This window comes from Mesoplodon densirostris, chromosome 7 (assembly GCF_025265405.1).
Source record: "Mesoplodon densirostris isolate mMesDen1 chromosome 7, mMesDen1 primary haplotype, whole genome shotgun sequence".
NCBI lineage: Eukaryota > Metazoa > Chordata > Mammalia > Artiodactyla > Ziphiidae > Mesoplodon > Mesoplodon densirostris.
In genome coordinates, this window is record NC_082667.1 from 31,919,483 (window position 1) to 31,943,988 (window position 24,506).

The 24,506-nt window shown below is 38.2% G+C and overlaps 1 protein-coding gene across 1 annotated transcript in view; it reads left to right on the forward strand.

The window, feature by feature from the left end:
* Positions 1 to 21,094, forward strand: part of LGR4 (leucine rich repeat containing G protein-coupled receptor 4) — a 97,770-nt gene extending 76,676 nt beyond the window's left edge. Inside the window, exons 5-18 of the mRNA XM_060104563.1 lie at positions 2,750 to 2,965; positions 3,812 to 3,883; positions 5,765 to 5,833; positions 6,979 to 7,050; positions 7,233 to 7,304; positions 7,631 to 7,699; positions 9,675 to 9,746; positions 10,852 to 10,917; positions 11,629 to 11,700; positions 13,362 to 13,433; positions 13,688 to 13,813; positions 14,647 to 14,762; positions 15,018 to 15,101; positions 18,064 to 21,094. Of these exons, the coding sequence (XP_059960546.1) occupies positions 2,750 to 2,965; positions 3,812 to 3,883; positions 5,765 to 5,833; positions 6,979 to 7,050; positions 7,233 to 7,304; positions 7,631 to 7,699; positions 9,675 to 9,746; positions 10,852 to 10,917; positions 11,629 to 11,700; positions 13,362 to 13,433; positions 13,688 to 13,813; positions 14,647 to 14,762; positions 15,018 to 15,101; positions 18,064 to 19,340 (2,455 nt within the window). The 3' untranslated portion in view covers positions 19,341 to 21,094. The remainder of the gene's footprint in view (positions 1 to 2,749; positions 2,966 to 3,811; positions 3,884 to 5,764; positions 5,834 to 6,978; positions 7,051 to 7,232; positions 7,305 to 7,630; positions 7,700 to 9,674; positions 9,747 to 10,851; positions 10,918 to 11,628; positions 11,701 to 13,361; positions 13,434 to 13,687; positions 13,814 to 14,646; positions 14,763 to 15,017; positions 15,102 to 18,063) is intronic.
* The last annotated feature ends 3,412 nt before the right edge of the window (positions 21,095 to 24,506 follow it).

Genomic DNA, 24,506 nt, shown 5'->3' on the forward strand with positions numbered 1-24,506 from the left:
TTTAAGGTGTACAGCATAATTATTTGACTTATGTACATCATGAAATAATTACCACAATAAATTTAGCGAAAATACATCATCTCATACAGATACTTAAAGAAATAGAAAATAATTTTTTTTCCTTTTGATGAGAGCTCAGGATTTATTCTCTTAACAGCATTTATATATAACATTCAGCAGTGTTAATTATATCTATCATGTTGTGCATTACACCCCTAGTACTTATTTACCTTATACTGGATGTACATCTTAATGAAACACATATAGAGAGGACTTAATGTCAGTGGAGTGTTGTGTGTGTGTATGTGTGGGGAGCACTGCTCATTATACTCATTCTTATAACATGAGCAATTTAAACTTTTAAACTGTTGTGACACAGAGAAACTGGGGAGGGATTTCAATTTGTGCTTAAAATACAATCTAAATCCTCACCTGATCTAATGGGGCTCTGTGTCATCTGGTCCCCATTTGCATCCACATCTGTGTCTCCCTGGACCCTCCACTCTTTTCCTCCTGTGTTCTAGTGACTCGGACCTTCTGGGAGTTGCTGGGACCACACCCAGTTGGTTTCTGCTACAGAGTCTCTGCCCTCACTGTTTCCGTTGCCTCAAACACTCTTTGCCCAGCTTCCTTTGCCACCTGCTCTGGATCTCAGTTTTTGTTTCTTTGTTTTTTGCGTCACGCGGGCCTCTCACTGCTGTGGCCTCTCGCACCATGGAGCACAGGCTCCGGACGCGCAGGCCCAGCGACCATGGCTCACGGGCCCAGCCACTCCGCGGCACGTGGGATCTTCCCCAACCGGGGCACGAACCCACGTCCCCTGCATCGGCAGGAGGACTCCCAACCACTGCGCCACCAGGGAAGCCCTGGATCTCAGTTTAGTGGCACCTTCTTAGAGATGCTTTTCCTGACCAATACATTGTAAGAAGCTACCCTCCCCCTCAGCCCCTGCTAATCCTGATCTCAGTACCCTGTTTATTTACTTCATAGCACTTTTTAAGCACTCTGCAGTCATGTTTCAGTCTGTTAGTTATACTGTGGGTCAGTCTCCTCATTACTGGCGTGTTCACCATTTTTACCTTTTGTGCCTAACAAGATTCTCAGTTTACATGTGTTGAATGAATTGCAGATAGATTAGCTATGTGTAGAATTTAATTGCATGATTTAGTTACATTATATGGTTAATTGTATGATTATATTTCAGCTCCACATTATTTATAGAAAATGTCCAGATGTGTGAATGTGAAATAAATGTCCTTAACTGCCTCCGCTCAACAAAATGTCTCTCTCTCCCTAAGTAGAAGTTCCTTGAGGCTGTGAAGTGTGTGCATGTGTGTGTGTGCTTGAACACACTGCCATCTACTCATTAAAGAAAATCTGCTAAGCAGCTCTGTAGCCAGTCCTTTTCCAGTATGTTGTATAAAGGATGCCTGTCTCTTCTCAGGGGTAGGTAGGTTCTAGAAAGTACAAGGAATAAACAAACCTAAAACTGTTTGTTTCTAAGTGGATTCTTAAGGCAGCTGCTCAGTTTCTGAAGCTCTCCACTTTTTAGTGCTCTTCAAGTTATCCTGACTATCAAACAGAAGGCTTCCATCAGATCCTTACCGGGACCAAGGGTCTTTGACCTCGGCCAATCTGCCTCTGGAAAGGAGACTGCATTTGGGGCTGGGGCAGTTAGTTGGGAGCGGGGGCTCAGCACTTGCACAGAGGGGAAAGGGACACTTATGCTCCGAAGCTGGAGCAGCACAGGGAAACAGGAGGCACGGAAACCACTCTGAAGTCAGAATTTCCTGAACTTGGAGGCTGCCAAAGTTGATTTCTTTAAAAAATGGGCTGCCGGGTTTCCCTGGTGGCGCAGTGGTTGAGAGTCCGCCTGCCGATGCAGGGGACACGGGTTCGTGCCCCAGTCCGGGAAGATCCCACATGCCGCGGAGCGGCTGGGCCCGTGAGCCGTGGCCGCTGAGCCTGCGCGTCCAGAGCCTGTGCTCCGCAACGGCAGAGGCCACAGCAGTGAGAGGCCCGCGTACTGCAAAAAAAAAAAAAAAAAAGGGGGGGGGGCTGCCGTTTTGACCTTGCACCTGTTTTCTAGTGTTCCCTAATTTTCACCAAGAGATCCAAGCCTGTGAGATATGGATTTAAATAGTGAAGTTACATCAACAAGGTATTTGCGAAGAAAGTTGTGATTTGCCTGGTGCATACGGTTCCTCATCATATTAATACTAACTTGTCATTTTGGTGAAAAGCAGTTATTCCAACAATTACGCCTGGTTGTGTGTACCCCTTTGGTACCAAGTCAGAATAACAATTAAATTTAATATCAAATATTAGTTATAAAACTGTAAGTAAAATAGATTATTTGGTCAGCTTAGTTTTTTCTTGTTGTTTTTCTGTATTTTTGATAAGTACATTCTGAAACATAAAATTCGAGCTTGAGCTTTCTTTCTTTCTTTAATATATCATTCTGCCATACAGTTGTGCTTAGCCAAGGATTCTTGAAGGATTCAGATTTGTGTGCATCCCTTTGTTATGAAGGAAGGGAGACAACTGAGTTCCATATGCTGGTCTTGGAAACATTGTTAGATTTTAGGAAAACTTCTTGTGAAATTAAAGAAATAAAGGATGCAGTGGCTTTGGTCATTTTTAGAACTCCATTTTTTTTTTTTTTTTTTTGAACCCTGAGAGTTGTGTGACTTGCCTTGACTCATTCCACTAGAATCCATTATTGAAGGTGGTTGTTGTTTTCTGTCAGGCGTCTAGATGCCAACCATATCACCGCAGTGCCTGAGGACAGTTTTGAGGGGCTCACTCAGTTACGGCATCTGTGGCTGGATGACAACAGTTTGACAGAGGTGCCAGTGCATCCCCTCAGCAATCTGCCGACCCTGCAGGCGCTGACCTTGGCTCTCAACAAAATCTCCAGCATCCCGGATTTTGCATTTACTAACCTGTCCAGCCTGGTGGTTCTGTAAGTATCCACCCCTTTTAATACTATATATTTCTGTTAATTTGGGGACAAAAGCAGAGTTCTTGTGACAAATTGTTATGAAAGTACCTCACTGAGTGTGTTCTTGGAGAGCTGGTGTTCGGGGGATCTGCCTTTTTTTTACAAAATTACATGTGCTGACTTTTAAAAATACAGAACAAGATAATTTTAAAAAAATTAACGTTCGATGATAACAGTTGAATCTCTCAAAAATAAATGGCCATTTGTAGTCAGGAGAAGAAAGTGGGTCATTCAGCAAACACTGGTACAGCTTTTACTTGTATCCCAGCAATGCATTCAGTGTTTAAAAGAGGCGGAATCCTTTTGGAGACGCCCGTAGAAAATGAGTTTCAGTGATATTTCATGTTTTTACTGTCTATTCAAAGAGTATGTGATTTTCTGTTGTTTCAAAAACTTGGACATGATAAAGTGGCATTTCTTGTAAAATCTGTTACCGATTCTCACTGATGTAAGCTGACATTTCCCCTGCCTCCCCATAGGAGAACTCATCAAAGTTTTGCTTCATGTAATTAAAAGCTCATCAAAACTTTTGTTTGGATATGGATAAATACTCAAGAATCTTCCATGTGTGCACCCCTTTTCCACTAGAGATATGTTCCTTTTCCACTGGCCTCCTATGTTCAGTGAATCCGAGTCTCTGCAGTGTTTATCAAGAGATATCTACCCAATGCTATTTGTTTTCCATTAGTCAAGTGTTGCAATGTTTAGCTGCACCATTCCTTTAAGCTCTACCAATTTAGACATGTAAAACACTATAATAATTGCTTCTGGGTGAGGCAAAAGTCATTTTGATGCTTTTTTCCATAGGCATCTTCATAACAATAAAATTAAAAGTCTGGGTCAACACTGTTTCGATGGACTTGATAACCTGGAGACCTTGTAAGTTTATTCGTATTTTGGATGATCACATTTGGGAAGTTGACAGTGCAATTTTGCATTTCATTGCAGAAAAAGGAAAGAAGTAATGGTCTTAAGTTCAGCTCATTATTAATTTGCTTTAATACATGACTAAAGTCTTGCCTTCAGATAACACCATCATGAAAACTAATCTAGGCTTCTGGTTAAAAATGGCGCACCAGATTGATATTTCTTACAAAGGGACATGGTAAAACCAGCTCAGTCTGCCACGCTGTACACCTTTTCAAAAACTTTGGTTTTGTTAGTATGATAGGCAGTTTGGGAACTTTGAACCTTATAAAATTAATACTGGAAAAGCTGTTTTGTTTCTTTGTTTTCTCCCTCATCTCAGTTGCCTTGCTAATTGTTAACAGTGGGTTTGAATACCATCTCTGCTTTTGTATGCTAAATGCGATGTAGGTTTCCATTTTGCTTAGGATACTTTTGTTGTTGTTTCTATTGTTAAAGTGTTAGAGAATTCTGGCTGTTTCAAAACTGTTCATTGTACCATGATATGAGCAAAAGACATAGTGCAGCTGTGTGTAATCAAGAGTAGGATCTTTATTTTTGTTGTTTTGGTTTGTACTAGTTGCCTTTATTCAGAGATTTATAATATTAGCCATCGTGGTATAGTAAATGATTCAGAGAATGTCCCAGTTAGATGGGTGAGTAACATCTGATTGGAATGCTTAGGGTTTGTAATATTTTGTTTAATTGAATTTTTGGGTTAACTGTCAGTCGATGAGAAGACTTAAAATCTTTTAGTACTCTGTTAATTCACTTTCCTGTTTAAACCACTAAAAGATAGTAAGCATCAGTGGATATCTGAAAGTTGAAGCTCTTGAAGAAGATACTGCCAAACCCAGTTCTTCTATTCTAAGTACGTAAATACCAGTGGAACAAAAGACTGGGCGGGTCTTCTGATCCTAAACCTTGTATTATTCCAATATATTATTCTAATTATATTAAAATTAAACCTTTTCTTCCCAGTTAAATTTTTATTTACCATGTTTTCCTATGTAGAAAAGGAAAACAACATTGGTCTCTAAGGTGCTGGCCTTTTGATTTTATTTACTCTCATTCTGAAATCAATTGCTGATCATATGCTAACATTCTCTTTAGGTTAAAAGAAATTAAAGTTTAAATACACTCAGAGGGACTTCCCTGACTGTCCAGTGTTTAAGACTCCATGCTTCCAGTGCAAGGGATGAGGGTTCGATACCTGGTTGGGGAACTAAGATCCCACATGCCTTGTGACATGGCCAAAAAATAATAAATAAAATAAAATACACTCAGAATTAAGACTTTTAAAAGTACAGATCACTATGGCTTTTCTCTCTCCTAATTAATGGAACTTTTCCAACAATTTGTAACCCACGTGAGGACCGTAGTTGCATGAAACCGTCCCGGTCCTTCTCCTTATACATACTTAGGTCATCCTGCTGATGTTAGGGCTGAGGTCAGCTGCCCTCATACCAGGATTTCAGGAAGCCACTCTAAACCTAAAATAGAAACCTCAGTTTCAGGCTATTGTCATTTACAGATGATAGTCAATAAATTCTATTTTATGGAGAACTGCCATTCAGGTGATTTGTTTATTTAATGCACCAGTAATATGTGATTCTGAGAGTTCTTTGCGCTTTTAAAGTTGTTGACTTAAAACATCATAGAAGAATTAAGATTCTTTTTTCTATTCAGTAATCTAAGAAAAGGTGTAAATTTAATTAAATGCACTGGCAATTTGTTGTCAAAGAAAGATTACCATCCAGAGGATGTGATTTAAAAAAAAAAATTTGTACCAAAATACCTTATAAATTGTGACCATCCTTCAATGTTCTTATGTATTTTTCCAATTTTTTCTAGGGACTTGAACTATAATAATTTGGGGGAATTTCCTCAGTCAATTAAAGCCCTTCCCAGCCTAAAAGAGCTGTGAGTATTGCTTTGCTCTATCTGTGCTTTAATATCCCTAGAACTCACCATTTAATGTTCCAACAATGAGATTTTAGAACATCTTTGTTCCATTACATATATCATAATACACACACACACACACACACACACACGATCATACAGATTGGATTATATTGGCTAGCACAGACAATTTTGAGCATAGATTACTGTATAGGGCTGGATTCCGGTGAAGCAAGCCATAAGGTATGGTCTCTGCTTTGTAGGAGCTGTGGTCGTAGTCCCACTGGGGAGGCTGACCATGTAAGACAGACAGAGAGCAGTTTCTAGGTGGAAATAAGTGCTGAATGAATAGGATAAATAAATCATTCCAGAAAAAGACCTCATTGAGGCTTGGGGTCACTGGAAAAGACATCACCAAAGAGAAGGAATTTGACTGGGCTTGAAAGAATGGAAATATTTAGATAAATGAAAGAGATGAGGGAGCATTTTAGATGTTGGATTTGTCAAGGTCAGAGATAAGAATGCACGTGGCATAATAGAGATCATGTGTCATGAATTGATAGCTAATATTCTGAGATGCATTGCTTAAAAACTAAATGCAGGTGACAATGAGAGAGATTTTGGGGTTAGAATACCTGTGATTCTTGCGGTCTAAAGTTCTTTGAGGATGAAGCAAGCTAAACGTATATAAGGGACCTGGCAATGGTAGTAGGTTAAGCAGTGGGTTTAAAAAGAATTAGGTATGGTCCTGAAGAAGATGAGATGGAATTAAAATTTTGGTTTCCCCACATTTTTGAAATTTTCATGTAGTTGTTATCAGTTATATTTTATTTTATTTTATTTATTTTTTTATTTTATTTTTTCTTTTTGCGGTATGCGGGCCTCTCACTGTTGTGGCCTCTCCCGTTGCGGAGCACAGGCTCCGGATGCGCAGGCCCAGCGGCCATGGCTCACGGGCCCAGCCGCTCCGCGGCATATGGGATCCTCCCAGACCGGGGCACGAACCCGTATCCCCTGCATCGGCAGGCGGACTCTTAACCACTGCGCCACCAGGGAGGCCCCAGTTATATTTTACATCCTACTGAACAGTAGTAGATATTCAGGTTTTAACTTATTTCACAAGGGGATAAGCATCTCAAAATATTTTTCTTCTATCTTTGTAGGTTATTTCACAGTAATTCTATTTCTGTTATTCCTGATGGAGCATTTGATGGTAATCCACTCTTAAGAACTATGTAAGTAGTTTTGAAATTTTCTTTTAATATGTAATCATGTAAAGCAATGTCTGTACAATGCCAAACATCTGGATAAAGAATGAAAATTCAGGCTGTTAGATATATGAGCTTTGTGAACATAGATTTAGTGTTGGAGTGCTTGTGAACATATGAAAACTTTGCTTTTTTGGCTATTTTTACAGACATTTATATGATAATCCTCTATCTTTTGTGGGGAACTCAGCATTTCACAATTTATCTGATCTGCATTCCTTGTAAGTATTATAGAAATTTAAAAACAAACCTGAATATTTACACAATTGCTTTAATGGAAAGCTAGAATTCATCGTAGCTCTAGAAAACAGATTCTTTTATTTTCTTTTTCTTGGGTGGAAATCCAAAAGAAAACTTATGATGGTTCTTATTTATGTGAACACTTGGTCAAAATTATCACACTTTCAGGTCCAATCAAGAGATGAAACTAATCTTCTTTTTAGGTATAGTGGTACTGTAATTGTAAGCTGTTTAAAAAATAAAATGAAAATATTATCTATGAAAATTTTTTATTTTAAATTACTTTTTATCTCCCAATTTCTTAAAGAGTCATTCGTGGTGCAAGCATGGTACAGCGGTTCCCCAATCTGACTGGAACTGTCCATCTGGAGAGTCTGTAAGTGTGGCCCTTTGAAGAAGGGCTGTGTAAAGATGACACCACACTGGCCTGCTAGTAGGTTGCCAGTGGTTTTTGATGATGATGATGAATTAATGTTGATTTCTACAATCTTGGTTTGTGAATATCATGCATAGAGATGGATATATTGGGTTTGGAGTCAGTCAACTCAGGTAGAGTATATAGCCTAGTATGTGAGAGGTAAGTTCTGAAAAGGTCACTGAAACTATAAGGAAGTAAGTCAGTGCCAAATTAGAAGCAGTGCTTTAGGAGTTCAGAAGTGGAGCAATCGATGTAGATGATCAGAAAAGGCTTTATGGAAGAGGTGAAATGTTTCAAAATTGGATACTGTCAGGTTTCCCAGACCTGGTCTTTTATTTAGAAAGGCAGGATTTAGTAAAACCGGGAATACTGAAAATATACTCAGGTGGCATACAGATGGTTAAATATAGCTAAAATTGCATGTTTATAATCAAATGGGGAATGATATGGAGAAATCTGGAAAATTGTTGGGCTTGTAATTTTAAAATGACAGACCTTGAGTACTGAACATTTGGTTATGGTAAAGCTTCTCAGTGGGCGGCCTGTGAATGGGCTGCAGGTGCATCTAAGATCTTGATGACCTCAGCCCTCCAGAAGCCATGTGGGGCCTGACGTGGTTAGGGTCTCTGCCACAAGGAGCCTTACCACAGTGTGCTGCAGAAGTTACAACATTCATGTGTGCCAAGATGTAAGAAAAGTTGGGAAGCATTGAGCTAAGGAGTTTAAAGTCGACTCCTACAGTAGTTTGGAGGTGTTAAAAATGTTGGAGGAGGAGGCGTGAGGAGGGTAAGAAGAGAGACTAGAGGTAGAACGGTGAGGAGGCCATGGGAAATCTCCACTTGGCTAAATGAACACGTTTAACCATGATAGTTCTGTGTCTTCAATCCATCGCTGGAGTTCCTCCATGTGGCCTGAGATTCCTCTACCCCTCTCTGCATCATTTCACCCTTGATCTGCATAGTAGCAGTAAAAATGGAGAGGGTCAGATGCTGAGACCTACAGAAGAAGAAAGAACAGGAACTGGTGACTGACTGCAGATGGGGTGGTAGAAAGGGAGGGGATTGCTGGGCTGCACCCCTCAGGTCTACAAGACCTGTACTTGTCCAGCTTCAAGACCGAAGAAAGAGCCCAGAGTCCGCAACAGAGACAGCAGTGGTTTAATGGATGGGGGAGCTTACATGTCTGAGGCAAGGTCCTGGAGCAACACACCGCTGGCACATGGCAGGCAGGACATGGCAGCAGTCTTTGCTCCCGGGAGGGGAAGGGGAGATTGCCAGTTATAGGAATTGACATCAGGTTGGCTCATTAGTTACCAGGGAAACCAGCAGAGGGGCACGCCCCTCACCACCCTTTGATAAGAACTATCACTAGCTGGGGTCAGGGGCAAGTATGCAGGAAGGTCAGTCATGTGAGTAGGATGTAGGTAAAGCAGGCCCTGGTCAGGCAGGGGCTATACAGAGAGCAAGAGAACAGCCATCTTGAGTGGCCTGATCATACAGGGATTAAAAGAAAATTTCAGAACATTGAGTCAGGTTGATTGAAAGAAAAGATAGAAACATGGTTTGGGGGACAGGATGCTATCCTGGTTTCAAATGTTTTGGGTGTGAGGGAGTGACAGAACTTGCAGGTGACTGTGGTCAGGCTGTGACTACGGATTCATTTTTTTCTGTTGGTCCACATGAGAACTCAAGCTTATCACCTGGACAGTATTAACTTCTCATGTCACAAGCTCTTCTGCATTACTATGAAAATAATATGGGTATTGAGGGTTCATTCTTCTTCCCATGTGCCTTACTTTAGGGAGTAGTTAGGCAGTGGGATACATAGACTCTAGTCCATATGCAAGTATGTGAACATGTATTTTTCTATATGAGAATAGCATTTTGTTTACCATCTCAACTTGAATCATTTCTTAGACCATGTTTTTCCATAGGACCTTGACCGGTACAAAGATAAGCAGCATTTCCAGTAATTTGTGCCAAGAACAAAAGATGCTCAGGACTTTGTAAGTTGGATTCTTCTTCCCTTATCCTGCCTTTCTTTGTTTTATGTACTTCACACATGTTGAGTTTTATTTTTAATGAACTCTTTTTATTAGGTGACATTAAGGTATAATTATTTCTTATTGGTTCCCTTCATGGAAATGAGCAGGAATTTTAGTATCCCCCTGGGTAGGTAATGTTTATTTGAATTTGATTTTACAGCTATGTGTATATCTCACATCTTGTGACTTTACTTTGAACAAAGTGAAACCAAACTAGGCTCTTCCTTGATTTCTTTTTTTATCCTGACTCCTCATCCTTATTCTAGTTGCCCCAGGGGAGTTAGCTGTCTGTATGCTGCTCTTTCATCCATAACCCAAGTAAGAGCCCCAATCTTTCTTGGATCAGGAACCAATTAAGCATGGAGCTTTCCAAAATCTCTAAGCTGCCCTGGAAATGAAAAGTAAATAAAGGATGTAAAGTTGTCACAAGCACAAACAATTAAGTTACTAAGTTGTTAACAAGTATTCAGTGGCAAGAGATAGTAACAAAACAAATGACTGACTGATCAAGCAAGTAGTTCAGTGGTGTCATGGAGTATCAAACACAGTGATAACACCGAGGAAACACTGCATGGGATTAACAGAGTTAACTAGTCCCAATTTTTTATTTACTATAAATATTTTTAAAAATGTGACTACATATAACACTCCTCTTACAGCTTTTAAATTCAATAATAACACAGAAATTATTTATGGTATAAACAATATTATAAAAATATAAATTAAAAAACTCATAACTCTACCATTTGGACATAATTTTTATATATTTTCTGCACTGTATTTTTCATATTTATTGTATATTCTTAATGTTTTAAAATATATTTTATATTGTCTATACTCAACATTATGTACTTGAAGTTTGCCAATCTTAAGCCTGTTCTATCAGTGAGGTAGGTGCTCTAGAAAGCTTATGTGTCTTGGGTAAAAAAAAAAAAGTTGCTTTTCTTGTTCACCCATATCTCTTTATTACAGATCTTAGCACTGCTTTCAATGCTTCTGAGTACAGCTCTCATAATGTAGTATTCTGATAAGATAAAATTAATTTGTTAATTTCTGTTATTTTAAGGGACTTATCTTACAACAATATAAAAGACCTTCCCAGCTTTAATGGTTGCCATTCTCTGGAAGAAATGTAAGTTGGTCTTTGACTTACTCTTTTTGCTATGGTCTGTTGTTAATTCATTGAGCCTTTCCTATTGTAAATAAATGACTTTCATATTAAGATCTTAGAAATTCACATAATCAGGTGTTCCTATGAATAAATGTCCAATGGTACCAGGTGTGTTCATGTGACCAGCATTTATCGGGCACCTGTCTATCAGTCATTCTGTGAGATGGTATGGGAGGAGGGCGGTGTATATTGAAAACCAACCAAACAAAAAACTGGTCCAGATGTGGATATCTACAGTGTAGCTATACAGGACAGCTCTGGTGGGAGTTGACTGAGAGGTCAGGAAAGGGAGGAACTTACATTCCCATGTTTTATCTCCTCCTTCCTCTGACCTTCCTTCTGTGGTACTTGGTATGGTTGCATTGTCTTGGGTCCTTTCTCACTATGTTGTCTTCCTGCTGTCACTCCTGTGTGGAGTTGGTGAGGAATTTAGATAGTGTACCTTAACTCTCAGTGTAATTTTGGGTGAAATACCAATTAGTCTAGCCCTTTCATCTTCTAGACGAGGAAACAATAGTTCCTTTTACTTTCAACAAGATCAGTTAATGTTACTCATGAATGAATGTTTAAACTTAGAAAAAGTTTAATTAAGAAATGTTATTTTTCAAAATAGAAAATATTTTCTCACTTTTTTTCTCTTTCTTTTATCTTTAATTCTTATTCTTTTTTTAGTTCTTTGCAACGTAATCAGATCCACCAAATAAAGGAAGATACTTTTCAAGGCCTGACATCCCTAAGGATTCTGTAAGTTCCTCAGTGATTACTAGAGACAAATAAAATTTTTGTTAAACTGTAAATTAATGTATCATTACAATTTCCATGTTAGTAGATATACTTAAATATAGGATTTATTATGCATAAATATTGTTTTTCAAACTTTACCACATGGTACTTCATAAATAATTTCCTTTCAGCATTTTTTCACCTTAGCTAATATATGAGATTGCCCATTTGTGAGTGAAAAAGTATAACGTGTATGGCTTGAGAAATGCATCTTGTGCGTTTTCAAGTCATAATAATGAAGTTTGCCAGTTTGTTAGGGGCTGGGTGGGCAAACTGTAGCCTGTGGGTCAGATCCAGCGTGCCTCCTGTTTCTGTAAATTAAGTTTTATTAGAACACAGCTCTGCCTTTTTGTTTAAGAATTGCCTAAAGCTGCTTTCACCATACTACGGCATAGTCAAATAGTTGCAGTAGAGACCGTGTGACCCCCAGAGGTGAAGGATATTTACTATCTGGCCCTCTACAGAAAAAGTTTGCTGACCCCTGCACTGGGGTACCTATCATGGCAAACACAGCTAATATGCAGTAGAAGCACTCATTTAAAAAGTGATTTGTATTTGAGTGCATATTTGTATCTGGTACTCTATTAAGCACTTGGGAATACAGAGATGACTAAGACAAACCATGTCACGGCCTTCATGCAATGCAGAAGACGCAATACACTAAATAGGGAACAATTTTTTTTTTATACCGAAAAGAATTTGAAACATTTGACAGTGAAGTGAAATTACATCTACTAAAATCATGTTTTCCAGTAGATCCCCATTAAGAAATTAAACATGCGTCTACTAGAAAAATACTTTATTGGTACTTGGGTTGCTGGACCTTTCCTTGTTGCTAACAGGCTTCCTGTGGGTCTGGGCAGTAGTGGGGAAGGGGACTGGCTCCCAGCTGCCATCACTTCTAGAGCTCTGATAAGTGACAACAATGAAAAGCTAGCTGGCCTTTTCATGATTTGGAACCAAGTCTGTCGAATTTTCCTGTTATCCAGGAGATGTGTCATGGAATGAATTTAACCTATCTTTAAATTTCCATTAAGGCTCTGTGTAAGTGTGGTTGCAGATTATTTCTCTGTTTTATTAATTCTGTAATATCAGAATTCCTCAGGGTGTGTTCCTGAATATAGTATATAGCTCTCGTGTTGATATGGGTTTTATTTCCTGCTTGGGGAAAGAATGATATCTGAAGCCCTTCTGGAATGCTCTTGTTTGCATATTGATTATTTGTCTTCCCTCACGGCCTTATCGCTAACCTTTGAGAAGGCAAATAACCTGAAGCCTGTTTTTATTTTCAGCTTTGTCAGGAGCTGTGCTTTTCCTCACCTAGTTAATAGTACCAGAGTTATATCATATCATTTATATTTTTGAACTAGTATCAGAATGATAAGGTGGAGAAAATTCACAACTGTTTGAAACAGATGCCAGTTAGAATTACTGCTCCCTGGAACACATTCCAAGAAATATTTGGCTGTGAAGGGAAGGACTTAAACATTAAAAATGTTGTTGAGCAAGATTAAAGATCTTTGTTATCTTATCAGGGATATTGTGACTACAGCAGATTCTAAAGTGTAGTCTGCATTTGGAATTTATTTCAAAAGAGTAACAATTTATTTTTATAATTGCAGAGATCTGAGTAGAAACCTGATCCATGAAATTCACGACAGAGCTTTTGCCAAGCTTGGGTCAATAACTAACCTGTAAGTTTCATGTAGCAATATCATGAAAGTAGTGAATAGTCTGCAGAAACTTGTGTTTTAGCATTGTCCTCCCCAAATCATTTTCTCTTTTTAGTGTTCCCTTGTATAAATGCTAACCTGCTATGATGTAGTGGCAGCTTCTGAAATGGTTTTCGCACACCTAAACTTCCTCTTAGAGCTCTGATACTTGTGATGTCAACGCATGTACAGATTTGTGTCTTAGGAGTTAATTTGAAGTCTTATTCACATTTTAGAGATATAAGTTTCAATGAATTAACTTCATTTCCAACGGAAGGCCTAAATGGACTAAATCAGCTGAAACTTGTGGGCAACTTCAAGCTGAAAGAAGCCTTAGCAGCAAAAGACTTTGTTAATCTCAGGTGTGTTTTTGCTTATTTTTCTTTTTTGTGGAAGTTTTGGTAAGCCTCCAGATTATAGAGTATCCTGGGGATTTTTTTTTTTTTTTTTTTTTTTTTTTTTTGCTGTGGTTCCCAGATTTTCTGGGAGGCTGTCATTTAAGAGTATTTTCAACCTGAGTCCACAAACTTGGAAAAAAATAGAACATGAGCATTAGTCCATAGCTGTTGAGAACATGAATTGCAGACCGTGTTGCTGTCAAAGAGATAATCTAGCCCTTCATCAGAATGGTTTTGTATATAGTGGGATTTGTCATTTGCAACAAGATGGCGGAAAGCACATGTGAACCTACAGAAAATTGATACAATGTGATAATACTTCACAGAGACATTAGAGTTAGAGAGGGTACCTCACTAGATATAGTCGAGAGAGGGTTTGGGAATATTATTATGGGAGAAGAGAATAAATATTTTCATTATACTTATATGAACAAAGTGAATTTATTTAATTGTGTAAAGTCACAAATGACCTGGGACATTAATTTTAAATGAAACTACCAGTTTCATGTGATAAATTGGGTGTGGTTAATTCATTTATAAAAGGAGTCTGATGAGATTTTACTTTAAATTGTAGTATTGCTATTAAATTTTAAAGATGGCTTGATTCAAATTGTTTTTAAAAGCATACCTTATATAAATAGAGAAACTCATGGTGTCATCTGATACCAGAGCTTTTTAACAGATGAGGAAACTAAGTCCAGAGAGGATAATGACCAGCTTAAAGTATTTACTTTTTACAGAACAAAAGCATGTCTGTGAAGTTGGTATTTCAGTATAGATTTTGCCATTTTTTCCAGGTCTTTATCTGTACCATATGCTTATCAGTGTTGTGCATTTTGGGGTTGTGACTCTTATGCACATTCAAGCACAGAAGATAACAGCCTCCAAGATCACAGTGTGGCAAAGGATAAAGGCAAGTGCATGAACTTTTGAAAATAGAACACAGCATTAATCAAAGTCTCTGTTATTGTAATCAGTTTGCAGAGGATCAATGTGAAATCTTTGGAGAAAAATGGCTTTTGTGTACTGTGTTCCTGACATCTTTAATATGTTATTAAGCCTGATGCAAGCTGAACTTACATCATGTACAAGAGAGAAGACTGCAGGAAAAGATGGGTCTTTTGAACTGCCTGAACCTTGAATTAAACAGTTTGTGTTATATATTCAGGTCCCACTGACCTAGCAGTTGTCACCAGCAGTGCTGAAAAGGAGGAGCACAGTCAAATCATTATCCACTGTACACCCTCGACAGGTAAGCCTAACACATTTGACTGCAGTTTCTCACTTTAAACAAACATGAGGCAAATATACCTAAAACTTCCAGGGATAGATGTGATTTCTGTAACAGGAGTGCAACTAGATGGTTTCATAAGGCCTGACTCAACGTGTGGTCTGTATACAAGGAGCTTAGGCATCTCTTGCAGAATCTCAGACCCAAACCCAGTGACTCAGAATCTTTGTGTTAACAAGCTCCCCAGACGAGAGTTATGCACGTTAAGGATTGAGAGGCTCTTTCTTCATGCAACTTTAACCCTAGGTCTAGTTCTATAAGTTACTGGTCTGTAAGGAATTTTAGTGTTTTTTTTTTTGAGTTACGTGGGCCTCTCACTGTTGTGGCCTCTCCCGTTGTGGAGCACAGGCTCCGGACGTGTAGGCTCAGCGGCTATGGCTCACGGGCCCAGCCTCTCCGCGGCATGTGGGATCTTCCCAGACCAGGGCACGAACCCGCGTCCCCTGCATCGGCAGGCGGACTCTCAACCACTGCGCCACCGGGGAAGCCCCTTTTTAAATTTATTTTAATGAAACCTTGCCATTACTTTTTAAAAAATTATTTATTTATTTGTTTATTTTGGCTGCGTTGGGTCTTCGTTGCCGTGCGCGGGCTTTCTCTAGTTGCGACAAGCGGGTTGCCATTACTTTTCTTTCTGTTTTATTTCGTTGAACTTCAGTAGACTTGGGAAAGTTATTAAATTGACACCACATATTTGGTCATGACTGTATTCTGCCTAATCTATCAGAGAAGATGGATTTAGAATTTTACTGTTAAAGAAAAATTTAAATAATGGCTAAATTGTATGTTATGAAGTAGATTCCTCTTTAATATGATCGCACAGGATGATCTGGACATTAATTTTATAACTCAGAATCGTAAATATTATGGATTCTTTAATGATTACTACTGAATTGTGAGCTTCTTCAGAGGCTGTGTATGTGTTCTTTTAATACTTAGCACAGTGCCTGGTGTAGAGAATAATCTTAAAGTGATCAGCTGAATGAATGGGATTAACAAGAATCATTTATGTCTATGCAGTTATTTAGTTTCTGCATTGATTGGTAGAAATTAAGGGGTCACTTGCCCTGCTGGGGTTCTTGTGTTGCAGAATGTACATAAGGAAGGGAACATCTTTATTAAAGGGGAGTCTAAACTTGAATATGCAGAGATTCCATTTCTTCCACACTGATTTTAAACCTTGGGGGTCAACCAGGAGGAAAGTTGGTCTGAGCTCATCTCCCCAGGTGGCAATAGGAGTGAAGTGCAGGTCTGCTTCCTCCACTCCACTCACTTGTAGTAACACAGAGACAGCCATGTGCTGACACGGAAGCAGGAAGTGGAGGACAGTAGGAACCTTCTTTTAAAACTGGAGGAAGCAGCAGGTTTCCAAAGACAGACTGAGTGGAGCCAGCTTCCCAGGCTTTTGAGGGAAAGTAATTCCACCCACTAATCAGACACTTTCCAAAGGGTGTCCTGTTCTCCCAGGTCGGATTAGCTACTTCTAGTTCCTTGAAGAAGGATGAGTTCAGATACAGGGATAAAGGTGAAAGTTTCCTCTTAACACTTCCCTGACAGGGGAATAAAAAAATTAATTAGAAAAAAAATTTTTTTTTAAGTTTCTTGAGTCAGATGCATATAAATGGTGCAGAGCTGGCTTGTTAGGTCTGTGAATATCTCAATGATTAAGTTGCTTTATGGGATGTATCAAACTTCAGGACAATCCAGAAACATAAATTAGAACGTGTCTTTTGGGCAGTTGCAGTACATAGTTTTCTTATGCTCTGTAGACAAAATTCTTTTTTTCTTCACTACACTAACTTTTATTTTTTAATATTATTATTATTTTTTTAACATCGGTATTGGAGTATAATTGCTTTACAATGGTGTGTTAGTTTCTGCTGTATAGCAAAGTGAATCAGCTATACATAAACATATATCCCCATATCTCCTCCCTCTTGCGTCTCCCTCCCACCTTCCCCATCCCACCCCTCTAGGTGGACACAAAGCACCAAGCTGATCTCCCTGTTTTCACTAACTTTGAAATAAAACAGTTGTCATTTGGGACATAACTAGCATGCCAGTCAGTTGCTAGAACATACACCTCAGCTACTAAATTAGTTCTTGCAATCCTAGTTTGTTATGCAGGGTTTTATTGGACATAGTTTTACATTACTAGTTAACATTGGTGTGATTTGGCTCTCATACTGTCTGAATGACCTCTGTCAGGTCAACCAAACACTTTGAAATCTCAGTTTCTCTGGATGAAAAATGGGGATAATTATACCTATCTTAACCTGCTTCATCAGATTGCTTTTGAAAGCTATAAGAAATGTGTAAAAAATATATGTATTACACAAACATATAATATATAATTAGTATAAAGTATATTAGGAACTAGGAAGGAAGAAGAAAAGGACCTGACATTTACTGAAGTCCAACTATGTACCCAGTAGCCCGCTTAAGTACCTTGTGTATGTAATTTTACTTAAGCTACACAACGCTGTGAAATAGGTGTTATTATCCACAAGTGAGAAAATGAAATTCTTAGAGGTTTAAGTTGCCCTCTCAAGTAAGAGCAGCAAGTTATGAACCCTAAACTCAAACTCTAGTATATCTGATTGCAAGCCCTCAGTTTATGAAGTACCTTTCAGGTACTAGACACTGTGCTATGTATATTAACTTAGGTATAAGAAAAAGTGAAAATTTTCTTTTAAATATCATTGTATGATTTGCCAAATAGTTAATAAAAGTAATGAAATAAATATATATTAAAATAAATTTTTAAATAGCCCAGTCCAATGACTAAAATATCTAAGAAATGGTCATCTTTTCACTTTGGATCAGTTCAATTTGGTAGTAGATTAATTATTCTAGTTTCTCTCTCAAGCCATATCATATGGAATATGGTCTTTTATAAACTGTCTTTTCTCTTTCATTTTAGGTGCTTTTAAGCCCTGTGAACATTTACTGGGAAGTTGGATGATCCGTCTTACCGTGTGGTTCATTTTCTTGGTTGCATTGTTTTTCAACCTGCTTGTCATTTTAACAACATTTGCATCTTGTACATCACTGCCTTCCTCCAAATTGTTCATAGGCTTGATTTCTGTATCTAACTTATTCATGGGAGCCTATACTGGCATCTTAACTTTTCTGGATGCTGTGTCCTGGGGCCGATTTGCCGAATTTGGCATTTGGTGGGAGATTGGCAGCGGCTGCAAAATAGCTGGGTTTCTTGCCGTTTTCTCCTCGGAAAGTGCCATATTTTTATTAATGTTAGCAGCCGTCGAAAGAAGCTTATCTGCAAAAGATATAATGAAAAATGGGAAAAGCAATCATCTCAGACAGTTCCGGATTGCTGCCCTTTTTGCTCTTCTGGGTGCTGCAGTAGCAGGCTGTTTTCCCCTTTTCCACAGAGGGGAATACTCTGCTTCACCTCTGTGCTTGCCATTTCCCACAGGAGAGACCCCATCATTGGGATTTACCGTAACCTTAGTGCTGCTAAACTCACTAGCATTTTTATTAATGGCCATCATCTACACTAAACTCTACTGCAACTTGGAAAAAGAAGACCTTTCAGAGAACTCACATTCTAGCATGATTAAGCATGTTGCTTGGCTCATCTTCACCAACTGCATCTTTTTCTGCCCCGTAGCATTTTTCTCGTTTGCGCCATTGATCACTGCCATCTCTATCAGCCCCGAAATAATGAAGTCTGTTACTCTGATATTTTTCCCATTGCCTGCTTGCCTGAATCCAGTCCTGTATGTCTTCTTCAACCCAAAGTTTAAAGAAGACTGGAAGTTACTAAAGCGACATATTACCAAGAAAAGCGGATCCGTGTCGGTTTCCATCAGCAGCCAAGCTGGTTGTGTGGAACAGGATTTCTACTATGACTGCGGCATGTACTCACACTTGCAGCGTAACCTGACTGTGTGCGACTGCTGTGAATCCTTTCTGTTGACAAAGCCAGTGTCCTGCAAACACTTAATAAAATCACACAGCTGTCCCGCCTTGGCAGTGGGTTCTTGCCAAAGACCGGACGGCTATTGGTCCGACTGTGGCACGCAGTCTGCCCACTCTGATTACGCAGATGAAGAAGATTCCTTTGTCTCGGACAGTTCTGACCAGGTGCAGGCCTGTGGACGAGCCTGCTTCTATCAGAGTCGAGGATTCCCTTTGGTGCGCTATGCTTACAATCTCCCAAGAGTTAAAGACTGAATCAGTGTGTTTGTGACTGTTGCCCCCATCAACCCAAATCACAGTGTTTATAGAATGAACCCTAGTCTGATCTCGCATCTGGGAAGCACTTCTGTGATCACTGCCTGGTGTCACTTAGAAGAAGGAGAAAGGCGGCAGTTTATTTCTTAAACCAGACCTTTGCAAAGAACAAGTGCCTAAACTATCAATGGATGAAAAAATGCAGTGTCCAAGCAATGTGTAGTCTATTTGAAACAAATGTATAACTTGAAAAAGATTCTATGTATATCATAGCAATATAGCGTTAGGTTTTTCTGATCCATAAGAAGCAAATTTATACCTATTTCTGAATTAAGCACAAGATAAAGAACAGCTGTTAATATTTTTTTAAGAATATTTTAAATGGTGATTTTGTATAACCGAAGACAAAGTCTTGCTAATTTTACCTAATGTTTCATCATTAATCTCAGGACAGCTTACTGCAGGGCCAAAAAAAGGGATTGTTTCCCAGATAGGACTATGAGAGTGCATGTAGGCATCATCGTCTGGCATTTTCTAATCCATCTCTGACATAACAGAATCCTCGATTTTGTTTAAGAGATCTAAATCTAAAACCTGAAGATGTTTTTAAAACAATATTAACAACTGTTAGATTTTAAAAGAATAACCGAACACATTTGTTTTCGGTCATTATACACTGCTTTGTTTCGATCACAGTAATTTTTTCTTCAGTGTTTTGTGATCACACTATTAGGAAAAAGTAAAGGGCTCATTGCTGTGTGAATTAGTAGATTTGGCTAAACTACTTACATGGGACTTTAATAGTATCTGAGGGATTCGATGGCTCTGTGTAATGTTCTCATTGATAAAACACATCCTAATATATCCCTGGAGCTATCAGTATTTTCCAGTTTTGTTGGTATGTGATCTACCTATAGTTTAAATTATACAGAAAGTAAATTGTGGCAAGTGATTTCATTTAGTTGGAAGAAATTGGGAGTAATTATGACACAGAGCACTTACATTTATTTCTTAGTGAGCTGGATTCTCCTGAACCTATACTATTACATGGAAGCTGCCATACATTTTCCCCTTTACTTTGATTTATAAGAGCCTGTGCAACAGCTCAGAAACGGTGTTCTAGTGAGACAAGCCAAATATGTCACTAAGGTAAAGCTTAGGCCTGACAAGCCAAATATGTCACTAAGGAAAAAATAAAAGGCATAAAGCTTAGGCCTATGTCTTTAAAAATCAAAATTTTTACTTGATTCTCACCTATGGACTTCTGACATGTTCATTATGTGGAGTCTTAAAGTTATAAAGGTTCAATATGTTTTTTGAACAATATGCTAAATCAGTAGCAAACCCACTGCCATATTAGTTGTTCAGGAGATACTAAAAAACATTAAGCTAGATTGCAGTTTAAAAATTAAACTGTATATAATGTGCATATAATGAATTTTTATCTTATGTAAATTATTTTTAGAACACAAGTTGGGAAATGTGGCTTCTGTTCATTTCATTTAATTAAAGCTACCTCCTAAACTATAGTGGCTGCCAGTAGCAGAATGTTAAATTGTGGTTTATATACTTTTTGCATTGTAAATAGTCTTGGTTGTATATTGTCAGTGTAATAAAAACAGAATCTTTGTATATCAAAATCATGTAGTTTGTATAAAATGTGGGAGGGATTTATTTACAGTGTGTTGTAATTTTGTAAGGCCAACTAGTCACAAGTTTTTTAAATTGCTATCATGTTTGTATATTTACACATCTGATAAATATTAAATCATAACTTGGTAAAAAAACTAGCTAAAAGTTTTTTCTTTTCAAAAGTCATGTTACTGAATACTTTCATTGCATTCATTTAAAAAATAGAATAGCAGATATCTAAAATATGTGGTAAACTGTGCTATACATATGGTAGGAAATACAATATTGTATTCAGTGTGTTGAATTATTAAAGTTTCTGGAAAGCAATCTATTTTGCCTTAATTTATACTAGGTATATTAATGAGTTTGCTTAGTGTTAAACTAAGCAAATTGAAGTAAAATATTTTTAAGAGTATTAGAAGAAATGCTGAGAGAACACTTTGCTGAAATTTAGAAGTGAGGTTTTATTCTATCTTAAGTCTGAACCATACTCATGGAAAACAAACTGTGAAATTTAAGAGGATACCATCAATTGGATCTTATTTAAAAGCAAGTTATTTAAAAAACTGCATGATTCCAGATATAGTCAATTGCTCAAAGGCAGTAGTCCTCCCTTTCTTCCCTTATCTGAGGTTTCACTTTCCATAGTTTTAGTTGCCTGTAGTCAACCGCAGTCCAAAAATATTAAATGGAAAATTCTAGAAATAAAAAATTCATGTTTTAAATTGCACACTCTTCTGAGTAGTGTGATGAAATCTTGCGCTGTTCTACTCTGAAACGAATCATCCCTTTGTGCAGTGTATCCTGCCTGTTAGTCACTTAGTAGCTGTCTCTGACTATCTCAGTGCTTGTGTTCAAGTATCCCTTATTTTACTTAATAATGGCCCCAAAGCTTGAGAATAGCGATGCTGGCAATTCAGATATTCTCATACTGTGCCTAATTTATAAATTAAACTGTATGGGGAAAAAAACTTAGTATACATAGGGTTTGGTACTATCTACAGTTTCAGGCGTCCACTGGGGGTCTTGGGACATATCCCCTGTGGATAAGAAGGGTCTATTGTGCTTAGAAATAATTCAGTATTCACAGTCATCAAGCCCTCATTTTACAGATGGGAAAATAGAGGGCCTAATGAAATTTCGGTGAATACCTGACACATACAGCAAATTAGAACCCAAACCAGCTCCCAGTTCCCCTTAATTTGAGACGTTTTTTGTTTTTGTTTGCTTTAAACTTCAGTATATGTTTGGAATTCCCATAACCCAAAGTAGAATACTATAATTCCCCCTCCTCCCATGCCCTAGGCCCTCACTGCCCATCCCCAACATCCAGCTTTGGCAGCTGTCAACAGCAACATGGTAAATCTTGTTTCCCCTTCATCCCATTCACTCACCTTCTCTAATCCCTGTGCTCCTTGGATTATTTTGAAGCAAACCTAAAACAAATGGTTTCATCTGAAAATATTCCAATAGGTCCAGGGACACATTGTTTTCAGTCATTATACACTGCTTTGTTTCGATCACAGTAATTTTTTCTTCAGTGTTTTGTGATCACACTATTAGGAAAACGTAAAGGGCTCATTGCTGTGTGAATTAGTAGATTTGGCTAAACTACTTACATGGGACTTTAATAGTATCTGAGGGATTCGATGGCTCTGTGTAATGTTCTCATTGATAAAACACATCCTAATATCCCTGGAGCTATCAGTATTTTCCAGTTTTGTTGGTATGTGATCTACCTATAGTTTAAATTATACAGAAAGTAAATTGTGGCAAGTGATTTCATTTAGTTGGAAGAAATTGGGAGTAATTATGACACAGAGCACTTACATTTATTTCTTAGTGAGCTGGATTCTCCTGAACCTATACTATTACATGGAAGCTGCCATACATTTTCCCCCTTACTTTGATTTACAAGAGCCTGTGCAACAGCTCAGAAACGGTGTTCTAGTGAGACAAGCCAAATATGTCACTAAGGTAAAGCTTAGGCCTGACAAGCCAAATATGTCACTAAGGAAAAAATAAAAGGCATAAAGCCTTTTATGGCATAAAGAGAAGTTACTAAGTTAATACCCTGAAACTTAAGGGGAGAGGCCCTCTTTCGAGCTTATTTATACATTTTATATAATGCAACCAAACTTGATTATGGTTTCTGTCCCAGTAATGAAAAGGCGCTGTAAGAAAGGAGACCACAGGCCTTGATTATGTTCAAGCACCAGCACCAGCACAAGCACCAGCACCAGCGGCTCTTAGCCTCTTAGCTCCAGGATTGTTACAGCATAATGCAGTAGTTGGTCATGATGATGATTCTGAGGTGTCAAGGGCATAATTTGTTTCAAACATTTTAGATCCCATAGCAAGAGGTTACAGTGGAAAAGTTTTGGATAAATGATACAAGTTACCATTTACCATTTTCTCTTGTCTGGTCCTGTGCTAGAAGCTTTGAGAATTAATAAAATATGACTGGGAGATAGATTATTTCCCTATTTTACAGAGGAGTAAGTCAGAACTTGGAAAGGCAAGATTATTTCCCTATTGTACAGAGGAGTAAGTCAGAACTTGGAAAGGCAAAACAGCTTGTTTAGGGACAACTAGCAAATAAGGAAAACCACGGATTCAAATACAGGTCTCTTACATACTAAAACTTGGGTTTGTTTGGTTTTTTTTCCTACTATGCTTCGGTAATGTGGGGTGATGTTTGTTGGGAATGGCTTCTCAAGTTTACCCCCTTATGAAGCCCTGAAGTGGCCCAGGGTGATGCTGTTATTGATTCGAGAGATGCTCTCCTAAAAGGTTTTAACCAGATACACCAATATTGAGTAATTGGGATAGAGAATGAAAACTCAAGCCATTTTATTCTTCCATCAATTCTATCACTCATTTAAATTGCTCTAGTTTTCTTCCATTTTCATTGTTTTTACTGAAAATATTAACAAAATTTACATTCCATTTAAATAGTTTTAACCATGTCATATTTTATTAACCATAGCTTCTGTCTTCTGGATTGCCCTTGGTTACTATTATTTCTACTGTAATTCTTTGGTGTCAAATTTTGCAGATCTAAATTTCATCGAAGATTTCATATCACTCTTTGGTCAATGAGAAATCCTGTGTGCTGTTTTAGCCATTGTCAGTTTTCACTGTGTGATATTTCTACAACGATATGCATTATGAGCTGGATAAAGCCCATTTATTTAGAAGTGTACACAGTTCTGTCAGCATGAATAAAGAACCAGCTTTAGTATCTATCACTTCTTCCTTACTACCTTCATCCCCATCCCCAATCCCTGAGGAGAGTGCTCCTTCCAAAGTCCCACAAAATGTTTTCATTCCTCACAAAATGCATATAACAGAATATTTTAACGGTATGACTCTTCACCACAAAAGAATGAGGAGCTTGTAACGGCAAGGCTTGTATTTTATATATCTCCAGTGCTTAGCACAGACCGTAGTACACTAGAGCCTTCAGAAAGGCCCCGATATTCACATGCACTAAACAAACGAGTTCCTGTAAGATGCTAGGCAGACGAAGGG